The sequence below is a fragment of the Pogonomyrmex barbatus genome, unplaced genomic scaffold (genome assembly GCF_055798465.1).
Source record: "Pogonomyrmex barbatus isolate J1 unplaced genomic scaffold, ASM5579846v1 scaffold14, whole genome shotgun sequence".
NCBI classification, from domain to species: Eukaryota; Metazoa; Arthropoda; class Insecta; order Hymenoptera; family Formicidae; genus Pogonomyrmex; species Pogonomyrmex barbatus.
The window spans coordinates 5552647-5575221 of NW_028297110.1; the positions used below are offsets into that span (position 1 = coordinate 5552647).

General features: G+C 47.7%; 1 protein-coding gene across 3 annotated transcripts in view; it reads right to left on the reverse strand.

The window, feature by feature from the left end:
• Nucleotides 1-22575, reverse strand: part of CAP (Cbl-associated protein) — a 77588-nt gene that overhangs the window by 14131 nt on the left and 40882 nt on the right. The window contains exons 7-22 of one of the 3 annotated variants that reach the window (XM_089072676.1): nucleotides 19355-19402; nucleotides 17193-17392; nucleotides 16740-16902; nucleotides 16514-16612; nucleotides 16088-16227; nucleotides 15785-15857; nucleotides 15504-15539; nucleotides 14199-14343; nucleotides 13854-13959; nucleotides 13105-13134; nucleotides 12230-12262; nucleotides 11071-11175; nucleotides 9375-9427; nucleotides 9108-9277; nucleotides 2722-7848; nucleotides 2282-2341 (exon numbers count right to left, since the gene is read on the reverse strand). In XM_089072676.1, coding sequence (XP_088928802.1) covers nucleotides 2282-2341; nucleotides 2722-7848; nucleotides 9108-9277; nucleotides 9375-9427; nucleotides 11071-11175; nucleotides 12230-12262; nucleotides 13105-13134; nucleotides 13854-13959; nucleotides 14199-14343; nucleotides 15504-15539; nucleotides 15785-15857; nucleotides 16088-16227; nucleotides 16514-16612; nucleotides 16740-16902; nucleotides 17193-17392; nucleotides 19355-19402 — 6588 coding nt within the window. The remainder of the gene's footprint in view (nucleotides 1-2281; nucleotides 2342-2721; nucleotides 7849-9107; nucleotides 9278-9374; nucleotides 9428-11070; nucleotides 11176-12229; nucleotides 12263-13104; nucleotides 13135-13853; nucleotides 13960-14198; nucleotides 14344-15503; nucleotides 15540-15784; nucleotides 15858-16087; nucleotides 16228-16513; nucleotides 16613-16739; nucleotides 16903-17192; nucleotides 17393-19354; nucleotides 19403-22575) is intronic. The other 2 variants (XM_089072674.1, XM_089072675.1) reach the window with 2 other exon arrangements.

Below are 22575 nucleotides of genomic sequence, written 5' to 3' on the forward strand. Positions count from 1 at the left end.
CAATGCCGAGGATATTCCAAATCCGGCGAAGACGTTCGCGGGCTGCTCGTACTTCGCGCGAGCTCGTGATTAGATATGCTAATCGCGTTACGTAATGCAACAATGACAATCGGTCGCGTTGAATTTATCGCGATATTAACCGAAGTACGTGGATACATCGCGACGGTGCCGTAATCGGCGCTGCGATCATCGTCGAAAATAATCGTGACCGCCACTCGTACCAATTTTAGCGGCACGTAATTCCGCGGCATGATCTAACGTTAAGCGATACGATCGAAATCACTAGCATCGAGCTAGAGGCCCTCGCGCCTTCCTTCCGGATCGGTCTTGAGCTTGCAAATTGCGTTTCGTAACGATCACGACGAACGACTTTCCAAATTGCTTTCCCGATCGCCGCGAAATCTCGAGTGAGAAAATTAAATCGTTCGTGATAAGAAGAGAACGCTTTCCTTACTACAAATAATCTCTCATGCATCGCTCTCGAATCGCCCTTCCAGACGTTCACGTGTAAATTGAATAATAACAACAGTCACCGGCCAGTTCACTGTTACCTTTCCTGTTAGGCAATTAGCATGCGCGACCACTGTTTAGCGGAGTTTCGCCGAATGCCCTTGACATCGTAAAATTGAAGAAGAGTGATTTAGGGTCGTCGCTATTTTCCCCCGTCATCTTGATTACGCGCGATTATTCCGACGGAAGTGATTTTCAAGTAGGAATTTACGAGCCGGCGATAACGCCTAGATTACACGATTTGATGTTCGGCAGGCCGAACATAATCAATCGGTCACGTAACAGCCCACTAAACGTCACGCAGTTTTCCCTTTGCCGACGCCGAACATTGCCATCACTTATTTTTATCGCGGTTCTGTCATTTCCCGATTACTCTCGTCGTTCTCCGTCTGTTACGTAATGCAGAATACACGTATTTTTAAATAGCAACGTATTTACAAATAGGTCTGTCAAATTATTACCTTCTTAATTAATTAGTTTGTCAATTTTACTTTTCAGCTATAAATAAGTTTTCGTAATTAAAATGTTTTTCAAACATTTCAAACGTAAGAAAACTGTAAAAATGTCTTAATTCAAGCACTTAATTTCTAATCTTGCACTCGATTTTTCTAAAAAAATAATGAAATAATATGGTTTTTCTAACGTCATGCAACGACACATTCACATTGACGTTTCACATGCTGTTCTCGGTCTCGTAATATCTATAGAAAAGCCCAAGCGAGCACGATGCGTATTAACATGAAATTTCTAATCGAGACTGCACGGCGAGCGACTCGACGCCGCGGTGATTTCTCCATATGCGAAAGCGCATATTATTTTCGGCACGTCTCGCGTCGGTGGCTCGAGCGCGATTTACGACTCCGGTGGAAACCCAGACCGAGCAAACGAGCGCGAACAAATACGAAGTGAACGGTTTGAAAACCACTTTCAGCCCTCGGGAGGGTGGTTTCCTGGGGCATTTGGCCATGGAAAGCGCGGTAGCGCGCTTTGAGCCGTAAAAATCGGAAATGCACTGGGCATTAAAGAAGAACAGTTTACTTCAACGCGATCGTAACGCTCACCGACCATTTGCACTCGTGGAAGCGAGCGCAAATGGTCGCTGTTTTCAGCTCGCGTTCGTTCGCGCTCGTTCGCTTGATTTGGAGCCGGCTTTAATGCGAGGGTGCAAATAACAAACCCACGTGATATAGCCAGCCAGATGAGCATTAACGTGCCTACCGACCGATCCGAGCGCGATTATTGCGCTCATGCTCGATCGCTCGTGCAAACTGTTCGTTGCGCAATCTCTTTCCCGACGACACGCGTCGTTCATGCATCCAAAGTCGCATGCAGCACGATGCGTCACACGCTTGGCAAGTTGTCCGTCTCGGCTACGTGCGCGAACTCTAATAACTTCAAATCGATCGATCCTAAACTCGACGTCACACATCGTGATATATGCATACCTCGAAGATATTTATGTACTTTTTTTCTTAGCCTTGTGAGGTAGTTTGGGGAAGTTTATTAAAATTTGGGACAGAAGCGGTTTTTGTTATTTAATTACCTGTGTTAGCAGCGACACTATCAAAATTATCTCTAGATAAAAAAAAAAGAATCGTTTGGTTGGTTAATACGTTTAGTATTTCACGCAGGCCAGTGCCAGATGTTATGAAACATCCGGTAGGACGGCCAGACTGCGACACGCGCATGAATGCATACGGAACAGATGCATACAGAAGACAAAAAATAAATATAATAATGATGAGCTTTGTAATGATGAGCTCGGCATTACCTTGGCGATCGTCCCTGCAGTGCTGGGATTTTGGCGGCGGCGGGGGTGCATTCGAGTATTCTATGGACGAGCGAGAAAAAAAAAATTAAAATAACAATTAGCTGCTCTACAGCTGGGAAGAAAATCAACTCGCGGGATTCAACGAGGGATTGCACACACAACTGCCGAGCAACTGCCTGTCGAACTTGATGCGCGTTCTTCTCTAAAAATCTAACGATATTGGTGCCACGTGAAGTAATAACGATTCTTCGATTCGACTGCTCGAGTTAACGATCTTAAATTCTAATTTGTTTAATCGGAGAAAATTAAATTCATCTTTAAAAACGGACAGAAAGAGAGAAATTTTTTTTTTAGGTTTTCCCTTCTGTCTTTCTAGAATCTAGACTCGACGGAGACTCGATGCAGCTTAGATGCCCCAAACAGCTGGCGAGAGTTCAGACCTTCGAAGGTGACGGTCGGTCGCGCCATGTAGACCGGCAAGGTCGGCCACCAAGTTCTATGCTTTCGCACGGCGGTGGGCGAAGGCGGTGGAGGCGGTGGTTGATACCTAAACCTCGGTCTATGCTTGTCGGGGTCGAAGGGTTGCCCGGCGAAGATGGTCTGCTGCGACGGTTTGAGAATCGACGCGGGAGTCGTTCGCGGCCGAGTCGGCGACGAGGAGGCGGCGCGCGGTCGTTCCGGTCGGTCCGATTTCTTCTTGTCGGTCGACAAGGAGGCACGCGTCTTTGAGGCGCCCCGGTGGATCCTGAGATCGGCTGGCGATGACAACGAGCGCATGTTATCGCGACGATTGGGATATCGGTGCGCCACCCATTTTCCAGCCAGATAGGGCGCGATGTCGCGAAGCTCGCGTACATCCGGCGCCGACGTGAACATCTCGCCCATTAGGGAGGTTCGGCCGCTACCAACCCCCTCCGGGGACTCGAATCTCTTCCTCATTCGGCAAACTGGTTTTTTCTCCTCGAGTTCCTTGGTCTCCGCTCGCCTAGCCACGTGATTGGTGATGGTGCTGGTAGCCTGGGGTTCCTTCAGTCCGGCCGTCTTGCTGATGACGTCGATGTGCGGCATCGAGAGGTTCTCCCACCGCAGCGGCACCCGCGGGATCGGCGGCGAGTTGCCCCTGCGTCCTATTCGCGGCCGGCCTCTCTTCGTCGTCTCGAATCTCCTACGCAACCACGCGACGTCGACGTGCTCGTGCGACTTCAGGGCACCGCCACGGTGGTCATCCTCCTCGCTCGCCCTCTTCAACAGGCTCCGCGCCAGTTCCGGGTCGCTGCGAAAGCGCTTCGGCGCGGCCGCGATCCTGACGCGACACGGCAGGTCCTCGGCGCTCTCGAATCTCGCGCGCAGCCTGTGCACCGTGCCGTTCCGCACCAGGTTGAGGTAGGCGCGCCAGTACCTCTCGGGATCCGGCGACGAACTGCGCGGCCAATCACCGCCAACGCCGCCGCTGTCCACGCTGCAGGACGAGTTCGATCGCGTGGTCGCGCGACACGGACTGACGCTGCGCGGCCTCGCAGCGTCGTGTTCACGCTCCCGTGAACAGGAGCGGAACGGCCGTCGTTGTTGTCGCGCGCCCGTCACTTCCGGCAGCGGGCCGCCGTCGATCTTCCGCTCTCGCGGCGACGTCGATCGCGATCGATCGAGCCGGCCGGCGGCGTTACCCAGCGAACTGTATTTGGCCGACTCGGTCTCGCCGAAGAGCTCCTTCAGATCAGCAAAGCTCTGCGACGATGGCAGTTTCTTCCTGCCACGAAATGTCCATGTCGTCGTCGTTGTCGTCGTCGTCGTCGTCGTCGTCGATGTCGCCGGCACGATCTCTCTCTGCTGTTCCCCTCTCTTCTCCACGTTCTCGAAGAACTCGATCTTTCGCGATATGTCTTCCGTCTCGGGACCACCTCCCCGCTGGATCACCGTCCTCACCGAAGTCTCCGAGCTTTCCGTCAAGCTGTCCGCGTCGCTGCCCGAGGCGACTTTACTGTTTGATTTTACTTTATCAGGCGGCACTGCCATGGCCAACAAGGGCGGTTTCTTGGACCACTCTTCGAGTACGGTCTCTACGCGTTGCTTGTCACTAGGGCTCTCATTGTTGGGCGTCAACACCAGCAGGAAGTCACTCTTGTCTTTGGATTTGGTCGTGTCTTCGGTGTATGGCGCTTCAAGAGAGTAGCAGGTTCTGGGAGAGGTGCTGGCCACGCTGGGGGTGTCGGGTGCGCAAATTGGCTTCGTGCTGCTCTTCGCGGATGGTTTCGCCGGCATCTTCATGGCCGCTAAAGCGGCAGCGATGCTACCGCGCGTCTCACGAGGTGCCAAAGGCGCGGATGGGCTTCTCCATGTCATTCTATCCAGTACTTCTTTGCCGAGAGTCAACGACAGTCTCTTCTTCTCCAGCTCCGACATCGACGGCGAGACCGATTTGTCGGATTTCTCGGATCTCTCGATGCTCTTCAAACGACCGATAGAGTCGCTCTTCTTCAGGGTGCCCTCGGCGTGAGTCACGTCGCTCTGTTCCTTCGACTCATTTGTCGTTATCATCGAATGGCATCGCACATGGAGACTCTTCGAATCGTCTTGAGAGTGATCCTTGAACTCGCCCTCGGGCGGCACGATGATTTCGTAGCTCGTCAAAGTTTCGTCTTTCTTAACAGACCGCTGACACTCGCCGATTTCGCAAGGTGCATCGACGATATCGCCGTTCGTTCGTCTCTGAGAACCGTCACTGCCGTAGATCTCGTTCAGCTGCTTCTTCAGGTTAGTCACTTGCTCCATGGACAGACTACTCCAGAATTTCTTACTGCCGCCAAGGCTTTTCTGCAGGAACGGATGATAATCGGTGGATCTGTCAACATCCCGAAAATTAGCATTCGCCTTCTTCTGCATCGTAGTCGCCACGTTCACCACCGAATTGCCGCGCCAGAGAGGTTTATAAGTGTCCTTCTGCGAGACATCTCTTCTTTTAGAAGATTCTAATTCACTTCCCTCGCTCTGGAGTCTCCGAAAATATTGCAGAATATCCTCCACGGAGCGTTCCTTGCAGCGCAATCCGCAGTCGCCGTGCCATCTAAATTTATCAACGTCTTTCGCGCTGAAGAGGAAATCTTTATCACGTTGGACACTCTTCAGCTTCCCGTAGAGCGCCTTCAGTTCCTGTTCCGCCTTCTCCTTCGATCTAATTTGTTTCCAACGATCATAATCGATAATCTCTTCGTTTTTCAATCGCGGTCGTAAATCTCCAGACGAGAAAGTACGCTCCAACTGGTCCATTCTACTAAGATTCGTGTAAAAGTCACGCAGGTCTTTGTACCGTGTGGATTTGCGTCTGTGATGCAACAATTCGAGGATGTATTGCTGATAATCCTCACGATCCATGGACGATAAGGATCCTGTGCTCTTCGTCAAGGACAAACTCGAATCCGCCCTCTTGACGTCCTCCGCTTCACCGGCGCTTCTGGCTCTCACCTTTTTTGTAATTGTTAGTGGAGCATCCGAGTCTTGCTTGGAGACGTGAGTCCGTCGAGACGTCTGTGATCTCGTCGGAGACGGTGAAGAGGATCTCGGAGAAGATTCTTTTGATTCCGGCAAAGTCTTCAATGGCGGCTCGCTTAGACTTCGCTCCTTCACATGTTCCCGCGGTATAGATTCCAGACTGCGATCGTGCAACGTGGTGGATGAGCCAAACTCATCAATGCCCAGCAAGCTGTCGAATTTGCCTACCTTCTGAAAAACAGAACGGCCAGGCCAGCAGACTCCATATGGGCTTGAACTCCTGGACGAAACAACGCTTTCGCGCTCCCAGTTCTTGAACTTCGAATTCGAAACCGGTCGCTTGTGCGCCAGGTATACGCTCAAGGACTTCAGGGATGGTTCCGACTTGAAGCTATCTCTCGCGACATTCTGGAACATTCTCGCCCGCTCGCCGACGAGAGACTTCTTCGTGTCTTCCTCGTGAAGTTGCCCGAGCGACGGATCGTTTCGCAGAAAAAGATTCTGGAAGAAGGTGTCCGTACGCGTCGCTTCTTGATGCCTCTTGATTTGCTCCACGGTCAAGGACGCAGTCTTGGAGAGATCCTGCCTAACACTTGGCACTACCTTCTCTACTCTCCTCAACAATTTGATTTCATCCTTCTCGGCCATCTCCCTCCAACCATTCAATGCCTTGCTCGCGTCAGCTTCATCGCCGCTCTTGCCTCTTCGTGCTTTCCTCTTCGCGTCCATCTTTTTCCTGTCGCCGTTCGTAGTTACCCGTATCGTTTCCGGTTTCTTCGTCGGAGTCTTGACAATCGTCTGCGGTTTCTCGCGAGGTCGCTTTCTCTTGTTTACCTCGCTAGGCACTTCAGAGCAGGACGAAGACACCGAACGCAAGGATTCTTTGCTAACGATTAATTTCTCCGATGGCTTTACGATAATTTTCGTCTTCTTTGGTTCCGTTTTAACAATCTGTAACGGCGTGCTTTTCGCAGGAGACTTTAACTGAACGCTTGATGTCCGCCTCGGAGGCTGTTCAGAAGTTTTTCGCAATAATTCTTTAGGCGAAACCACCACAGCAACTTTGACAGATTTGTCTACTGGACGTTTCTGTTTACTTGCTGGCAAAAGTCTGGGCTGCAGGTCTCTCGTTTCTCTCTCTTTGCGCTTCTGCAGAGCTTTTCTGACCTCTACCGGTGAAGAAAGTTCCTGTGATCTGCTCAACCTCCTGCAGGATTGCTCTTGCTCTTTCTTCGTGAGACGAAGCTTCTCCCTCTTCGCAGTCGACGGAGTCTCTGCTCTCGTCGTACTTTGACCTTTCTCTGGAGATTTTTGTCCTTCTTTAACGGAAATTGCGTGTTTAGATGGTACCTTCACCGTCGTGAGTTTATCAACCTTTGTCGAAGGTTCACGCGTACTCCTTGACGTCGAGGAACAAACGTGACTCCTCGCCCCGCTCGACGGCAAGTTCAACTTTTTTGCCTCGAACTGAGGCTGCGACAGACAGGGATCCGACCTTCTCTTACCGAAAGTGTTGGAGAACAAAGCGGACACCTTAGCGGTCTTCGAGGCGACCGGGCTGCTGGAAGACGTGCGCACGATCGCGCTGTGAAACTGCTCGCGATTTCGCCGATGACGCTCGAGGTTGCTGCAGAACCTCTCCCTCAGCGACCTGATGCTCGACGCGCCGTCGGTATGCGCGAAGCACTGTTCGTGCCTGGGTTTCAAATACGCGGCGTACGAGCTATCGATCAATCGCGTACTCTCCGAGTATAGTTTCAAGGTTCTGCTGTGGCGCGAAGACTTTCTTCGGGGCGGCGAGGGCGGCCTCGGCGCCGACATAGCTTGCGGGAGGGCTCTACCGGACGACGAGAGACCGCGAGGAGGTGCTCTCATGACCGGCGGCGGCGGCGGCGGCGGCGGCGACGGCAGCGGCGGCGATCTCGAGTCAGTCGCGGACAGTATCGACCATTCGTGCCGCGTTGCGAATGCCGTTGTCTTCGTGGACGAGGTGATCGTCGACGTGCACGAGGCGCTTCTCCGATGCACGCGGATCCTCGTCAGAGTCGGCGAGATCGGGAAATACTCGATCTCCGAGTCGTCTGTGGAAACAAAGTTTCGATGGGTTTGATCCGGGTTCTTGTGCGCCCGTCGAAGGCCCTTTTACACCCTGCCACCCTAAGAGTCAGTCGTCTAAAGTCCCCGTTGTCCCGTTCCAAGGCTAAGCTGGTGGACGCGCCGTGCTTCGCCGGCGCGACTGCGTGCCGATGCGGGAGGATTCGCGGCTCCTCGTCGTGATGTTACTGCGGCTGGCGGTGCGCTTACGCAAAGGAAGGATTGCAAGAGGAGTTTATTCGAAGGAAAAAAAAAAAAAAGAAAAAAACCACGGCTCGCGCACCAATATCGACAGACTATTGAGAAGAGAACTGTGCCATATTTAAACTTAGGTGAGAACGCCCGAGGTTGGATTGCACCAACGTTCCACCGGTTAGCTAATTCCGATTATCGATTACCTATCCCCCGTCTAGATCGTAGCCTCGGTCACGAAGACGATATATCGGGGAAGAGGAAAGTTTTAAGCTGACGGAGAGAGGCCGATGTGCCGTTGATTGATTAATTAATCGATACCGGCGGGTCGCCCTGGTAAGTTTATCGTCCCAAGTACAACAATAGCTACGCTATCGCACAAACTTGGACATATCCGTTGTCCCACGACGGCCTCTCTTCCAGCCTAATTAATCGCAATTAGCGCTAACCGTTGACGTTGACGCAACCGTCCACGGGTGATTACATACTTGAAAAAAATTCATACGTATCAAAGCTTGTGTGCTTCAGACAGCGCACTACTCACACGTCATGCCACGTGCTTTCTCAGCACAGATCAGCGCTGCGAGAGCTTAAAATCTTCCAAGAAAAAAATCGCTTCGACTCTCGTCGATACATATAACTTTGCGAAACATCGAGGATATTTTGAATTAAATTGTTATAAATAATCTAAAACAATTATGCGATAACAACAACGTAAAACAAATTTTTCAGAATTCTTCTGAAAAATTTGTTTTACGTTGTTGTTATCGCATAATTATGAAACACTGAAAAAACTCGTGTTCTTTCTCATCGCTCGAAGTTTCGGGATACATGCGTAATTAACAAAACACAATGATAATTAATAAAAACACACACATTGCAAGCAACCTTAAAACATACACCTGCATGCCAAAGAGTAAATTCGAGTTACACGGCCGACGGTTGATCAGCGTGCCTGATTGTAGCATATCAAGACATATGAAAAAAGGTAAGAGATAAAAAGAAAGATCAAAATGCAAAATACAGCACGGGGATCGGGGGGGGGGCGGCTTACCCTTGGGACGTTCTGGGGCCGGCTTGCGAAGCCCATGGAGGGGCACGTCGCCACCGCTCTGCACCGTTTTGTATGCCAATCTCTGCTCCAGAAGACTGAGCGGACTGATATCTTCTCTACGGCGAAACACCAGGGTCGAGTCGCTCTCGTAGCCCGACTCCTTGAGAGCACTTCGCAGACGAGAAACGTCAATGTGAGATCATGCTCGACAGCTCGACTCCGTTGTATTCCGATTTAAAGGGGTCGGAAAATTGGCGTGATACTTACTGAGTCATGTACGGCTTGGCCGCGGCACGTGCGTTGCTGCGCTGATCGAAGGGCTGAAAAAGATGGAAACGTTACCGTTACCGTCGCCCTCCGTTTAGCTCGACGATCGCTCGAGCATCGCTTATCTACATGAGACATGCTATGCATACGCTATATATTCGGCATAATAGTGTCGCACGGCGCGAGAGACACGATCACTCGAGATCCGAGTAGTCGGTGACTTTTGATCGTGATTAATAATCACATCGAGCAGAACATCGAGCAGATCATGCCGCAATCGTGTAATGCTAAGCCAGGATGAAGAGGGATGCGACCGGATTAAGCTAATGAGACGTAATCCAGAGGGGATGAGAGATGCAGGAGGAGGAAGCAAGTACGTAGGAGAGATTCAAGATACGGAGGAGATTGACAGTTGTATACGATAACAGTCGCTTGTGATGCAAAATGTATCTGAGAGAGATGCTGTGAACGATCTTGTAAGTGAGAAAAATATAAGTGTCGTACGAATCGTTGATTTACAATAAGAATTAAATGTAACTGATATCGTTCATATCAATCAATAAATTCGCTTCTGTAACAAAATACTTCGCTCATGCCGTATCGTGCGCGGATAGTGTATTAAAAATTTTTTTTCCAGTGCTTTTGGAGTTTTGCAATGTACAGAGAAGCGCTGAAAACATGGTAAAGTATAGAGTATGATATAGATGGATGTGTGTGTGTGTCTAGATGCGTGTGTGTGTGTGTGTGTGTGTGTGTGTGTGTGTGTGTGTGTGTGTGTGTGTGTGTGTGTGTGTGTGTGTGTGTGTGTGTGTGTGTGTGTGTGAAACAGACATATGAAGAAGAATGAACAAAGAGAATCGTGACAAGATGCAAAGAAGAAAAGAAAAGAGAGACGGCTCGATAGTCAGATATAGATAGACAGATAGAGGACAACGTCATCGTGCACTCTACTTGTTGATGATGTGGCAGCCGTTCTAACCCGTGAAACGGCTTGCGTGGTGATAACGGAGGGTGTTGTCGGTGATGGTGGTAGCATGATATGATCGGTGCTGGAAAAAGAAGAAGAAGTAGAAGAAGAAGAGAGCGGCAGTCGCTGCTGTTGTTCTTGGTCTTGATGGTGGCGATGTTGATGATGATGCTGATGCTCGTGACGATGATGATGATGCTGGCCATGATGATGATGATGATGATGATGATGATGATGATGACGATGCTGTTGCTGCTGCTGTTGCTGCTGCTGGATGCTGTTGCCGGTTAAGCTCGGCGCGATCGCGGCGACGGCCGGAAGCGGCGACACCGCCGATCGCTCGATCCCGATCGGATGCGACCGGCGCGCCGGGCAACGATCCGGCAACACGAAGCTTTTGGATCTTCCGTCCAGCATGCCGGCGGCGTGCCAATAGCAGGGATCGGCGGCAGCGGCGGCGGAGGCGCGTTCCAGGGGCCGGATGATACGACCGTCCCCGGTATCATCACCGGTGGCGATTGGACGATCGCTCGACCGATCGGTAGATTCGACCGGTGGGATCAGGGACGACTTGGATCGGGGTTCCTGGACCGGGGTTTTGGATCGGTGCGATCTGCAGGACAGATCGATCGACCGATCGGTCGTGTCCTCCGGTGCCACCGGACGCGACCGCCTTATGCTGCCAACCAACTCGGAGCTTTTCGTGCTGCTGATCGCCGGTATTCTTACACTGTCCTCCGGCCGGTAAGAGAGACTGAGGACGCGGGACTGCCGGACGCCATCGTCCAGAGACTCCATCCTGGCATGCTGAGGATGTCCGTTTTCGTTCAGCCACTGTCACCCATGACCCGTCGTCGTCGTCGTCGTCGTCGTCGTTGTCGTCGTTGTTGTTGTCGTCGGAGGGGGATGGATGGAGCAGTACGGGGGTGGCATTCGAGAGCGGACACGACACGCAAAGACATCGACGAGCACGCACACGCACACACACGATCGGGGGACATCGGTCACGAGCGGACGATCCGGTCGGATCCGGGCGATTCGTCGATTCGCAGGATGGAGGGTTCAAGACGGAAGATACATTATAGGTGCGATCGGTCGAAAACGACATACCGACATGCACATACGTGCATAAGGAGGAAAGTTAACACAGGGAGCACGGTACGCGCGTGTTCATCGCGATATGCAAAAATTCTTTGCACCCGGTAATGCTTCTCCATATAAATCTTTCAATTCTGTTATCATTATCGGAAGATCTATATATGGTACTTTAAGTAACGTCGGGAAATTCCCCATGGGGAATTATTGCATGCGCCCGGTGTGCGCGGTCGGGTGCAAGGATCGATTATCGCGACGCGATAAGCCGACCTTAGTTATCACGTGTGATATTAAGTCGCGCGAGGAAGATTTCGTTCGTCGCTGCTCTTCCTCGACTGTTATTCACTAAATTATTTTTACAAAGCGTATTTTTACAAACCGTATGCTGCAAAAAATTCGTCGAAAATATGCATCCCGAGAGACGGTCACGTTAATGCGCGAGCTTTCCGCGAGTGAAATTAAAAAATGAAAATTATCCACGATTCTAGAAAACGCGACATCTTCGTATTCGCGATTCCGATTTTACGACAAAGTTTCTACGAGTAAAGGAAAAGAAGATTTACGTGGGAAACACGTGGTAATTCTACAAGATCCCTCAAGGTAATGCGCTACCAGGTTAATTTCAAAGTAATGGAAAATGTTAATTTTAATTGAGTCTTACCATCTACGCGGGAGATAGTACCAGTGATAATAGATAGAACGAAGAAAGAAAGAGCGAAGGAAATAGAGAGAGAGAGAGAGAGAGACGGAGAAAATTCTTATTTAACTACGCATTAATATAAAAATGGCGTACCCCGTCAAATATGTCCATGACCTCGTCCCACCACTAGAATCACAGAATTAAACACAGTGTTATACTAATGCGCTATCTAGAAGGAGTTACTGGAACATTTAGATTCAAATAAAAGGGGATAATCAAACAATATCCGAACATTCTCACCGACTTCCATCGAAAAGAGAGGATTAGATAATTCAGGGCTAATAAATAAAAAAAATATATATACAAAAATAGATTTCACCAAAAAAATCACCAATTATAATTCAATATATATAATTTTATTTTAATTAAATATATAATAAAATAAAAATAGAATAAAAACATATAATTAGTTACATTAAATTAAATATAGTCCAAATTACCAATTGAATAGTTACAGAGGAGGATCTAGTGGAACTTGTTACGGAGTATCTCAATTTTAGATGAAAGTCGGCATGATATTTAAACATAGGATCAACTACAAGCAGCGCTACAAAAAGCGAGTGAAAATCAACTTGGGGTTTGTAGTACGTGGAGCCGCAGGGTACCCCGAAGAATGCGATCCTCGCTGCATATACTCGGAGGAGAAAAACTCGTCTATGTCTATGTAACTTTCGTTACTTTTCAATAACGCTGCTCTCTCTCTCGAGGGACTCTGCGGGACTCTGAATTCACGTGCGTGCTTAAGTGTATATACTGAGAACTGAGTGTCTGCGCTGTGTGTATACATGTTAAAGAAACGCAATAAGCCACCACGAGGGCGGCGACAGAGAGCAGGAGCTCGCAAGTCAATTATAAATTCATAATTCGCCAAAAAACAGAAAAGCTGCTCTCAGTAAACGGAGGAAACGTATAAGTTGGCCGGCAAAAGCAACTCGTTTTATTTTAACACGTTCGACTGGCGTGATTACCTTCCTTCTCGTCCGCGCGTCGTAAGTCGGCTAGAAGCAAAGCCATTTCAAACGATCATGTTCCAGGTGTGTGTTCAGGTATCTTGGGAAACTTTCGAAGAAATCGCGATCGCGCCGCGCGCTCATTCGTCGTGATAAGAAAATAAAATAAAAAAAAAAAAAAAAAAAAGACACAGAGAAAGAGAGTGAGAGAGAGAGAGAGAGAGAGAGAAAGAGAGAGAAAGAGAGAGAGAGAGGGGGAGAAGAATATTTACGCAAATTTCTATTACCGTGACTGCCATGCTCGCGCGAAATATGGCTCGATATCTCGCAATACAAAGTGATATACTGCGTGTTCGATCAATTTCGTGACGTAGAACGATATATGACACCTCGATTCCGACGGAATGGATGGCCAATCTTAAGTTCGCATTCGCATCCCCGACCAAAACTTTGCCTTTTTCAATTACGTCCAAAATGAAATTCTTCACACGAGAAATATATATGTCTCATATATATATATATATATATATATATATATATATATATATATATTACGTATTAGACTTATTTAACAGGGGACTATCGTTGCTAAATATTCGTTAGGAAATTTGACTGTCCCGTTAATCGTTACTCTTCGGACAAGCTAATAATTTCTACACGGTGTCGCATGACCGAATCTTTCAATGTTATATGGGAAGGTGCGCTTTAATTTATAGTACAGGCAGGTCTGTCTACTTCCGAATTACGAGCGGTAAAAATCGGTGTACCTCTTTAGCTTCCTTCTCGGCGATCGACGAGCGCCCCGGTTCATAATCCTCGATGCGACCAGGCTGATTTTTATAAATCTCCGTCGAGTACTTCAGCGCCCCGTTCCTAGAGCAGAATATAAATCGTTACAAAATTTGAGTAAAGTTGTATATTTTGTAGATTTCGATTTTTTTTTCTCGTGTTTTGTTTGTATTTTTTGGATTTCGATTTTGAGAGAAACGATTTGTTTTTCGGACGACGAGATCGTCCGAAGAGAAAGATGAAAAATCAATCGGGGGAAGGATACGCGGAGGAAATTGAAACGAGGCACATCCTGGCGGGAAAGTTTCTGAATTCTCGCTTACTTTCTGGGCATAGTCGCCGTGGTGAAGTCATTTTCTTTGTTGCGCAGCCGTCGACGGCTATCGAGAGTAACCGATCGATCCGAGTATGCGCGCGGTTCCGGTTCACTCAAATATCCGCTGCCGCTTCCGTATCCATATCTCCCTCCTGAAACAAGAGTGTTTCGTTTTTCGCGTTTTGTTTGCAAACGCGGTTCCTATCCGGCCTCGCATTTAGTTCCAGCATAAAAAGAAAAAAAAAAATCCACCGGTAACCAAATAACGTTCAATTAACGGCGCAAACAATTCGGTGTTTACCTGGTTTAGTTTCTATGACATTATAATAGAAATATCACGTTACGCAACACACATATGCACACGCATATACGCACACACATACACGTACACACAATGACGTACGCATTACGTAACATTAGTATATATATATATACATGTTATTTGAAAATTAATCATCGAGAGATCTCCGGCGTTGAGACTGAAGCGGTAAATCTCGGTTCACAATTAAATTTTAAATCGATCTTTTCCGGTAAACGGAGTCCGGATCAAACTACTTTCGCGGCGAAGGAGGAAAATCGACTTGGCGCAGTCAAGAACAATTCGAAGGCGAGGCTCACGAAAGATCGGACGTGAGAACTTCAAATCAACTCAAGAAGTTCCCGCGACAGCGAAGAACTCGCGCCAACTCGAGAAGTTGTTTCCGGCTTGGCTTGATATATCCGACGAGAGCTTCGTATCCCCGGGATACTCCAGATTCTAAGACGCCCGAATTTCGGAGCGTCTACGTGAACCAAGCAATCTCTCGTAAGTTAAGGCACACGTTAATAAGGTAACGATTAATCGGATCAACGGCACGGATGTTAATCTACGTGAGAGAAACACGACCTGCCCGGGGATAGGCAAGTGTTAATTATTACAGCCGGGTGTTAGACGAAGGTAAGGCGCAAGATAGTCATTTATGTATCTGTTCGCAAATGGTTTATTACTATTTCCACGCTCCAACTAACGCAGCTGTTAAACGGCGAGTGTATGTACAGCGGTTACAATCGTTATCTTGCAGAAGGCCATACGTCAGCTGCGGATCTACGGAAAAAACAGGCGGCCCTATCTCGGCCGTCGTTTCTACGCCGCGCGATCCCAGTTATCGTCCCGTTTTATTTTACAGATATTAGTTACGCAGTTGTTATGCGAGTCGCAGCGACTCGGGCGAAACTGCGTTACGCAGCGCACCCACGCTCAGCGTAATATTAGTAGCAAAATATGTCGCAATTCGACCACCGCGGCAGTCATGCGCGGAAGTTGCATATTCACCTCTTCTTGATTTGTATTTTATGGTTACGTAGTCATCTGGAAACAAAATTGCGGAAATTACAATTACGATGCGACATGCATTGCCCGAATAGCGCGCCGATTGGCGTCGCTGTTTCGCGCGTGCAATTATCGGAAATGACATTAAATTTCTTATTTATACCGTAAACAACGACAATATTAATTTCGGGCGCGCCCGGCGATAATAAAAGTACCGCGGGCGATTGTTTATCTCGCACACGTAGAACCTCAACCTAATGACCGCTCGTAATTGCAAAACTTACCGTTTCTATCCGCGCGGTGCAGCGAGTCGTACATTTTCTTGTACCATTTCGCTTGATTGCTTTCCTTGACTTCCTAAAAGTAATTTATCGAGAGAGTAGTGTGAGAGAGAGAGAGAGAGAAAGAGAGAGAGAGAGAGAGAGAGAGAAGCATCGCATCGTACGCCGCAAACGTAAAGTAACTTATGACGCGTGATTCAATATTTGCGAAATAAAAAGATTTTTACTCCCACGTGACTGCTTGCCAAACACGTGCAGATCGAGGGAGATGTGTAATTTCGATTCGCTTAATAATTAGCGACCTACCGATCTCAACACGAGAGGGATACCCTCCTTAGTCGTCGGGCCGATCCCCTCGAACTTTCGAGGGCCCAGATCGGCCATCTTCTTCGGCCGTTCATTCTCCGTTTCCGGCTCACTCTCATATTCCTTCTTCACCGTGTAGACTGGACGATTCAATTTCACAAATAGACCATTAGCACTCGCGTACGCTCAATCAAGAGAATATTGTAGTATCAACACGTACGTAATTAGACAGTTATCACAGCTAATTAGCGAACGTTAGTGATGAAGGGACAGATAGATGTGGACTTGGATTTCCGGTGTAAAAATCGGTACATATAAATTTATACGAGAGACGGCTCTCGTAATAAAAGTTATCATAATATAATAATAATCATAACGCTGTAACGTTCGGTTATTTAATTTAAAAACTGATATTAGCACACTTACTTATTTCTCCCGGAGAGATTAGCGGTCTTTCGTCGTTCAACGGTCGATTTTCGGCGGATTCGCTCTCCAAGTAAGCCGCGCCTTTCGGCAATTGTCCCTCTGCAATAAAATCACAATACGATCAGCTAGGGAGAAAATTATAAATCTTTAATATCCCCATTCACCACTCCTTTCATTCGTCTTTCCCAATTCGACAAGGAGGAGTTTCTTATAATCCGATGCTAACCTCGTGCTTTCTGCAGCAGCGTGATAGTCGGATTCTGGGCACGTGGCAAGCGCGGGGTGGACGCGAGAGCGTTCAACCCTTGGGAAGGCGCCGAATGCGAATTTACAATTCGCGAGATGCCGCCCTCCTTCCTCTCCTCGCTTTCCCAAGGTGGAGGCGCCTCCTTGAACAGAGTTTTAGCGTGAGAGTGCGTACCCTTGAACCTCGCCACTCGACCGTACGTGAGGGAAGAAATTGAAAACGGTTTGGACAAAGCGAACGCGTTTCTCTAACTTTTCCCTTTTTTTTTTTTTTTTTTTTTCGTCACAAAAGGGATTTCGAGTCTCGTTATTGTTCCGCGTGAGAAGCCGTTCGGATTGAATCTTGCATAAATCTCGCATGGCAAGCTTGACGCCTCGATCAATCGCGCGTTCGGTAAATAGCTGGCGTCTCGATGTTAATTAACCGACGTACCTCTTCCTTTGGCTGCCTCTTCCGGCTCAGCACAGGACTCTCGAACAGCACGGGACGAAATTCCTTCTTCTCGGCGACGGGGCTCGCGCCGGCGCTGGCGGGGGTCCAGACCGACGGGATCGGCTCGTTCTTCTGTGGCTCTTTGGTTCGATCGGGATTCGGTGTCTTCCCAGCTGGCGTTTGTCCTGGCGACCAAACGCCTGGCAAACGAAAATTTCGCTCTTGAAAATTCATTCGCGACGTGACGAGTGCGACCTTTGTTAGTTAACACTCAGGCACATGTAGTTATCGTCAGACCACTGATAGCAATCTCACTTTAAAAGGGAAAGACCAGGTCGATCGACTATTTCCTATAAATAAAACTCCACGTCTATCATTCATCAAAAAAATTGAACGTTTTACAACGTTGGACGTATCAACCGTCTCGATATAGAACCTGTTGATAATTGTACAAAGGTCGAAGCGAACTCGCGAAGAAAGGTCTTTGCTCCTGAAACAGCTGCATTACGTGGATTTGGTAGATTGGCTCTGAAGCTAACGCATGAAATGTATACGAGCGCGATGCTAATCTTGGCACACGGGGGGCGCATTACATAAGGAATCATCTTTTTCCCGGCTACACTTCCTACATTTTTCCTACGTCATCGCGCATCACTAATTCGATCTGTTTAAAAAACGGTTCCTTTGACGCAGGCGATCTTATTAAACCTTCCGCAACGTTTATAATTAGCTTATAGTACATGCTCGCGAAAAATCTGAAAGGAAAATAAGCCGCCGAAGATTATTTTTTTACAGGCTCGCATATCGGTTTTTAGGCGTCACCGCAATTCTCTTTTTAAATAATCAAGGAAGGATTTATCGACTCGTGGCTCGAGTGAGAACGAAACGTCGTGTCGCAATGCCGCTGAAACACACAAATGAAGCTATCGACGGGTGACTTCGCTCGAATGTCAGATGGGGGAGACAACGATAAAGATACGATGGTCGTCGTCGCGGATAAGTCAGTCGCATATGCTCGATTTGGAATTGAATCTCTCGGCCAATTTGCAGAGCCGTATCTTTCGCGTGCACGCGCGGCAACAGGAAATCAGGGGTGGTTCATTTGGGACGCGGGTAAAATTAGAAGTTCGCGTGGGCGGCGTTAGGCATTATAAGATACGCGTAATTGCAATTGGCCGCGGACAACCTGAACACAATGCCGCGCCGCGGCGACTCTGTTTTTCTAGAAGGACGACTTTTCTGCGCACGGCACGCTAACGCTAACGCTAACGAAATCCAACGAAATCGGCCAAGAGATCCGGGATCGAGAATCGTTGAAAGCGCGAGAAAAATAGAGAAAAATAGACAGCTCTCCTTGACATGTTTATCATGTCGCGACAGCGCTCGCCTGACGCGTATTTCTCTATACGATAACTGATGTTATACGCGTTAATTTACGATACCGTTACGACGGCTGTACGTTTTCGCTAATTGCAACGTCCGTGCGATTAATCAACGCTGTCGCAACGTCAGCTGCGTTCAGCGTTCGAAACGTCAAAAACAATCGAATTGCCATCGTTTTTGGACATGCACGCGCGACTAGCAGCCGCGGCGATTTAGCAATTAGTCGAGGCACCAATAGGACGACTTCCTCCAGGTAACCGAAATTAATGTGCGCCTTCCTCCCTTACCTAGACAAATTGCAGAACAAGATTACGCCCGTTACTCGGAGCGTGCACGCACGTACGCGCGCACACACGTACGTGTGACAAGAACTGACTTAATTATGACCTCGCCGCTAAGAACACACGTGGCCTCGCACAATGCGACCCGCACCCCACGCGTAATTAATTTTATTACATCTTCGGAACGGGTGGTTGGTTAGTGTAATAAAATACACTCTCCCGATTGGCAATTCCATTTCTCTTATCGCGCCGCTCATCATTCATTTACGTCAGTCCCAATACCCAATCGAAAGAAGTTAATTAATTAATTAACGAGCATCTCGTTATAAAAGTGTTAATATAACAAATATTAACTTGTGGTTACTCGAGTGGTACTCGAGAACGGGCAACGTCGGATATTAATATTTCAGATTGCATCCTCAGTCATTATGCAAGATGCACGACGACAACGTGAAAATGCTCTGTTAGTTTTCTCACACATTCCTCGCGCAGGTTTACCTGGTTTCGCCGACGAGGCTTTAAACGTGGGGGCGAACATAACGTTCTCTGAAAGCATTAAATAACATTTTGTCAAACAAAATGTCTCGGGTTCTCGCCGTTTCGAAAGTTTTGCATTTTTTTTTTTTTTCATTTTGAAAACACATTTTTAACACGGCGGATTTTCAACGCAATTTTTCAGTCTACCTCACGATTTTCCCAAAAATTAAAAATTAATCTCCACGTTCGCGAGAAAGGGCTTTTCCAAAACTGAAATCAAAATTATCAACGCAAAATAATCTCGATGCTTATCGCGGGTCAACACTGCGCGATGCAAGGCTTATATTACACGTCGCGTTCAATGTTGTCTCGAGGGCTCTTCAAAGTTACCTTTATAATGGAACCGCCGCGATTCATTAATATAAAAGCGATCTTGATGGACCGCCGCGAAACGAGCGCAAGGAGAAGAACAAAGCCAAATGGATTTGCCTTATTTCATGGTAGACTAAAAGTATATAAGTATACGATGCATTTTTCAAAAATGCCGATCAAATAATTTACACTGAAGCAAACTGGAATTTCTCAAAATTAATCCCTTTCGCGCGAAACAAATTTATTCATTTCTACCAATTAAATATTTTCATATTTTCATGAATTTCCTCGCCGATTTGGAAGAAGAAATAATTTAAGAAATGCGCCGCTTGCAATTCTCTTCTGAATATTTCCTTCAAACGAATGCGAGCTTCGAGCTCCCTCGCGATCGCGGGACTACCTGTTGAAGAAATTCACAAACACCTATCGCGTCTTCGTCCCTCGTTATCTCTCAATAACGCATCGACATTCCCGAAATGATCACTCACTTTTCTCCAACATTATCACTTTATGATCTCGACGAGACTCTTTTTTTCTTTTTTTTTTCCCGATCTGGCGTGCGTATCTCAATGGGGACACTTTTCTCGGGGAGGCACGGGAAAGTAGCACGGTAGGTGCCAGCCGACTGAGGCGTCGCGACGCCGACGAGGCTCGATGCCACGCCGCGCGACGCTCACTACGCCGACGTCGATGACGACGACGTCGTCCGAGGTTGCTCGTGTATGAAATTTCGAGCCCACCGCCAACCAGCCGAGCTATATATGCGTGTATACATTCGCTTGAAAGATGAACGCCAAGTCCGAGTTTTCTTTTTTTTTTTTTCCGATCGTCGTCATTGACGAAAGTGAAGTAAAATATCCGAAATTTCAATTCTATACAATTTTGCAACTTTTGGTTCGGTGCCGGAGCATCTCGATCTTTCTCAGTATTTCTCTCTTGTTACAAACGATTTTTCGTTTGGAGAATGGCATCTCTCGCAAACCGTGTAAAGCATGCTGTCGGCGATAAAGCAAAATTGCGAACGCACCTTGCCCAAGTAGAAATCCCCTGCCGATTCTCAAAGCTTTGTCGATCTCGTGCAGCAGATCGCTGTCATTCCTGCCATTGCCTGCTCCCTTTGCAACGACATCGCAGCCGCTTCCTTTGATTAAAAAAGCATGCCCAAGTATGCACCAAAAAAAAAAAAGAAAGAAAAAGAAGAAAAAAATGTGCGGTAAATTAATTTCGAGCGGAGCGGCGTTGTGAGTTTGTTAGTGAGTCGCAAGTTGAAATGCACGAACGAGGGAATCGTCCGATAGAAAATTTTCGAACGTCCGAACGTTGTTCGTTTATAAAGAAAGAGAGAGAGAGAGAGAGAGAGAGAGAATTGATGTATCGTTCGCGCATACAAATCACTTGTATCCACAGGCGGATGCCTAAATTCGCACATTTAGCCCCGACGGAACGCGCGCTGTGGCTAAACTTTCGTGCTAAAGTTAGAATAGAAAATAAACGGACGCTTCGGTAACCGCGCGTCGAAAGGTTCACGAGACTTACGAAATACAAATAACCGCGGTGAGTTAATAGTAATAGACGAGCGAGTCGCGTCCACGCGCGCTTGGCAATACGTCAATAAAAAATTAACAATATCGCGCGGATAAATAACTCTTACCCGATATCGCCTGTTGTGTCTGATATCAACGTATATTTTTATTTCCGCTACAAGAGCGCTAATTGGCGACGGAATGTTTGGGCAAAACATACACTCGTGCTATGTTGTAATATATTCATACAATGTAGTATTTATTACCCGACAACCGGGAGTCTGTAAGGTACTGCAAAAATAAAGAAGCGAGCGTGCAATGATATGACGTTAGAGAGGAGACGATGTTACTGGAGATATGGAGATGATCGATTTTATAATTAAAATAAATAAATCTCGTTGTTTATACTAATATGTTCTGATCGCGATTGAAGCTTTTGAAGTGAAAAATAACACTTGAATTTCAAAAAAGCTTAAAAGAGAAAAATATCGTTTTCAGAGTAAATCGAGAGTAAACTTCGGTGAAATCTCATTTATCGTAAGCTTTAAAATATTGTTAGCTGCCATTTTTTTGGATAGAGCTGTACTAATTTAGCGGGCCTAGAAAATCCTTAGGCATTGAGCGATCTCACAGGATGTACGGACGAGCGGGCCAGTAGGCCACGTCGCGCGAGTGATTGAAAATAGCTGAAAACAAGACGGTGGTTCCGGCGCGCGTTGGTCGAAATGGCGAACGCGTTTCTACGAGCGACTGGCCTATTTCTCGTCGCGGTGTCTTATATTTAGATCCTCATCCTCCAATGAATCACGCGCGAACGCGGGACGAAGGAAAGAGTAAACCGTAAGGCCAGTACTCTTTCATCGTGGCACTGACCACGATAGACGATTTGGAAAACGCACCGTGTGCGAAATAGAAATTTTGTGGGAGCTTCGAATAAATTGCATTATTGTCTCATCTCCTCCGAGGAAGGAGAAATCTCGTTATAACGATGACGAGATTAAATGTTCCGCGAGTGATCGGCTCCAGCGAGCCGACGCGTAAGCGTCGACATGACGCAACCTGATAGCCCCTGCCTTCGCGCTGATATTCGTTATCGCAAACTGTCGCGGTTCATTATCCGGCGACGCTGTAACACGCTCGAATGTTAACGCAATAATTTTCCGTGGCGTCGCTTTGATGAATCGATCGCCGTCTCGGAACAAATGTACGCCTAAATATACGAGCACGTCGGCGTGCGAGCGCGCGCGTGTCGATCGCGTGCCGGATTTATGTCGCGGAATATTAAATCCCGCTTCTCGCGCAACGCTGTACACAACGCTGTACACGAGCTCGACGACGGGGGGAACA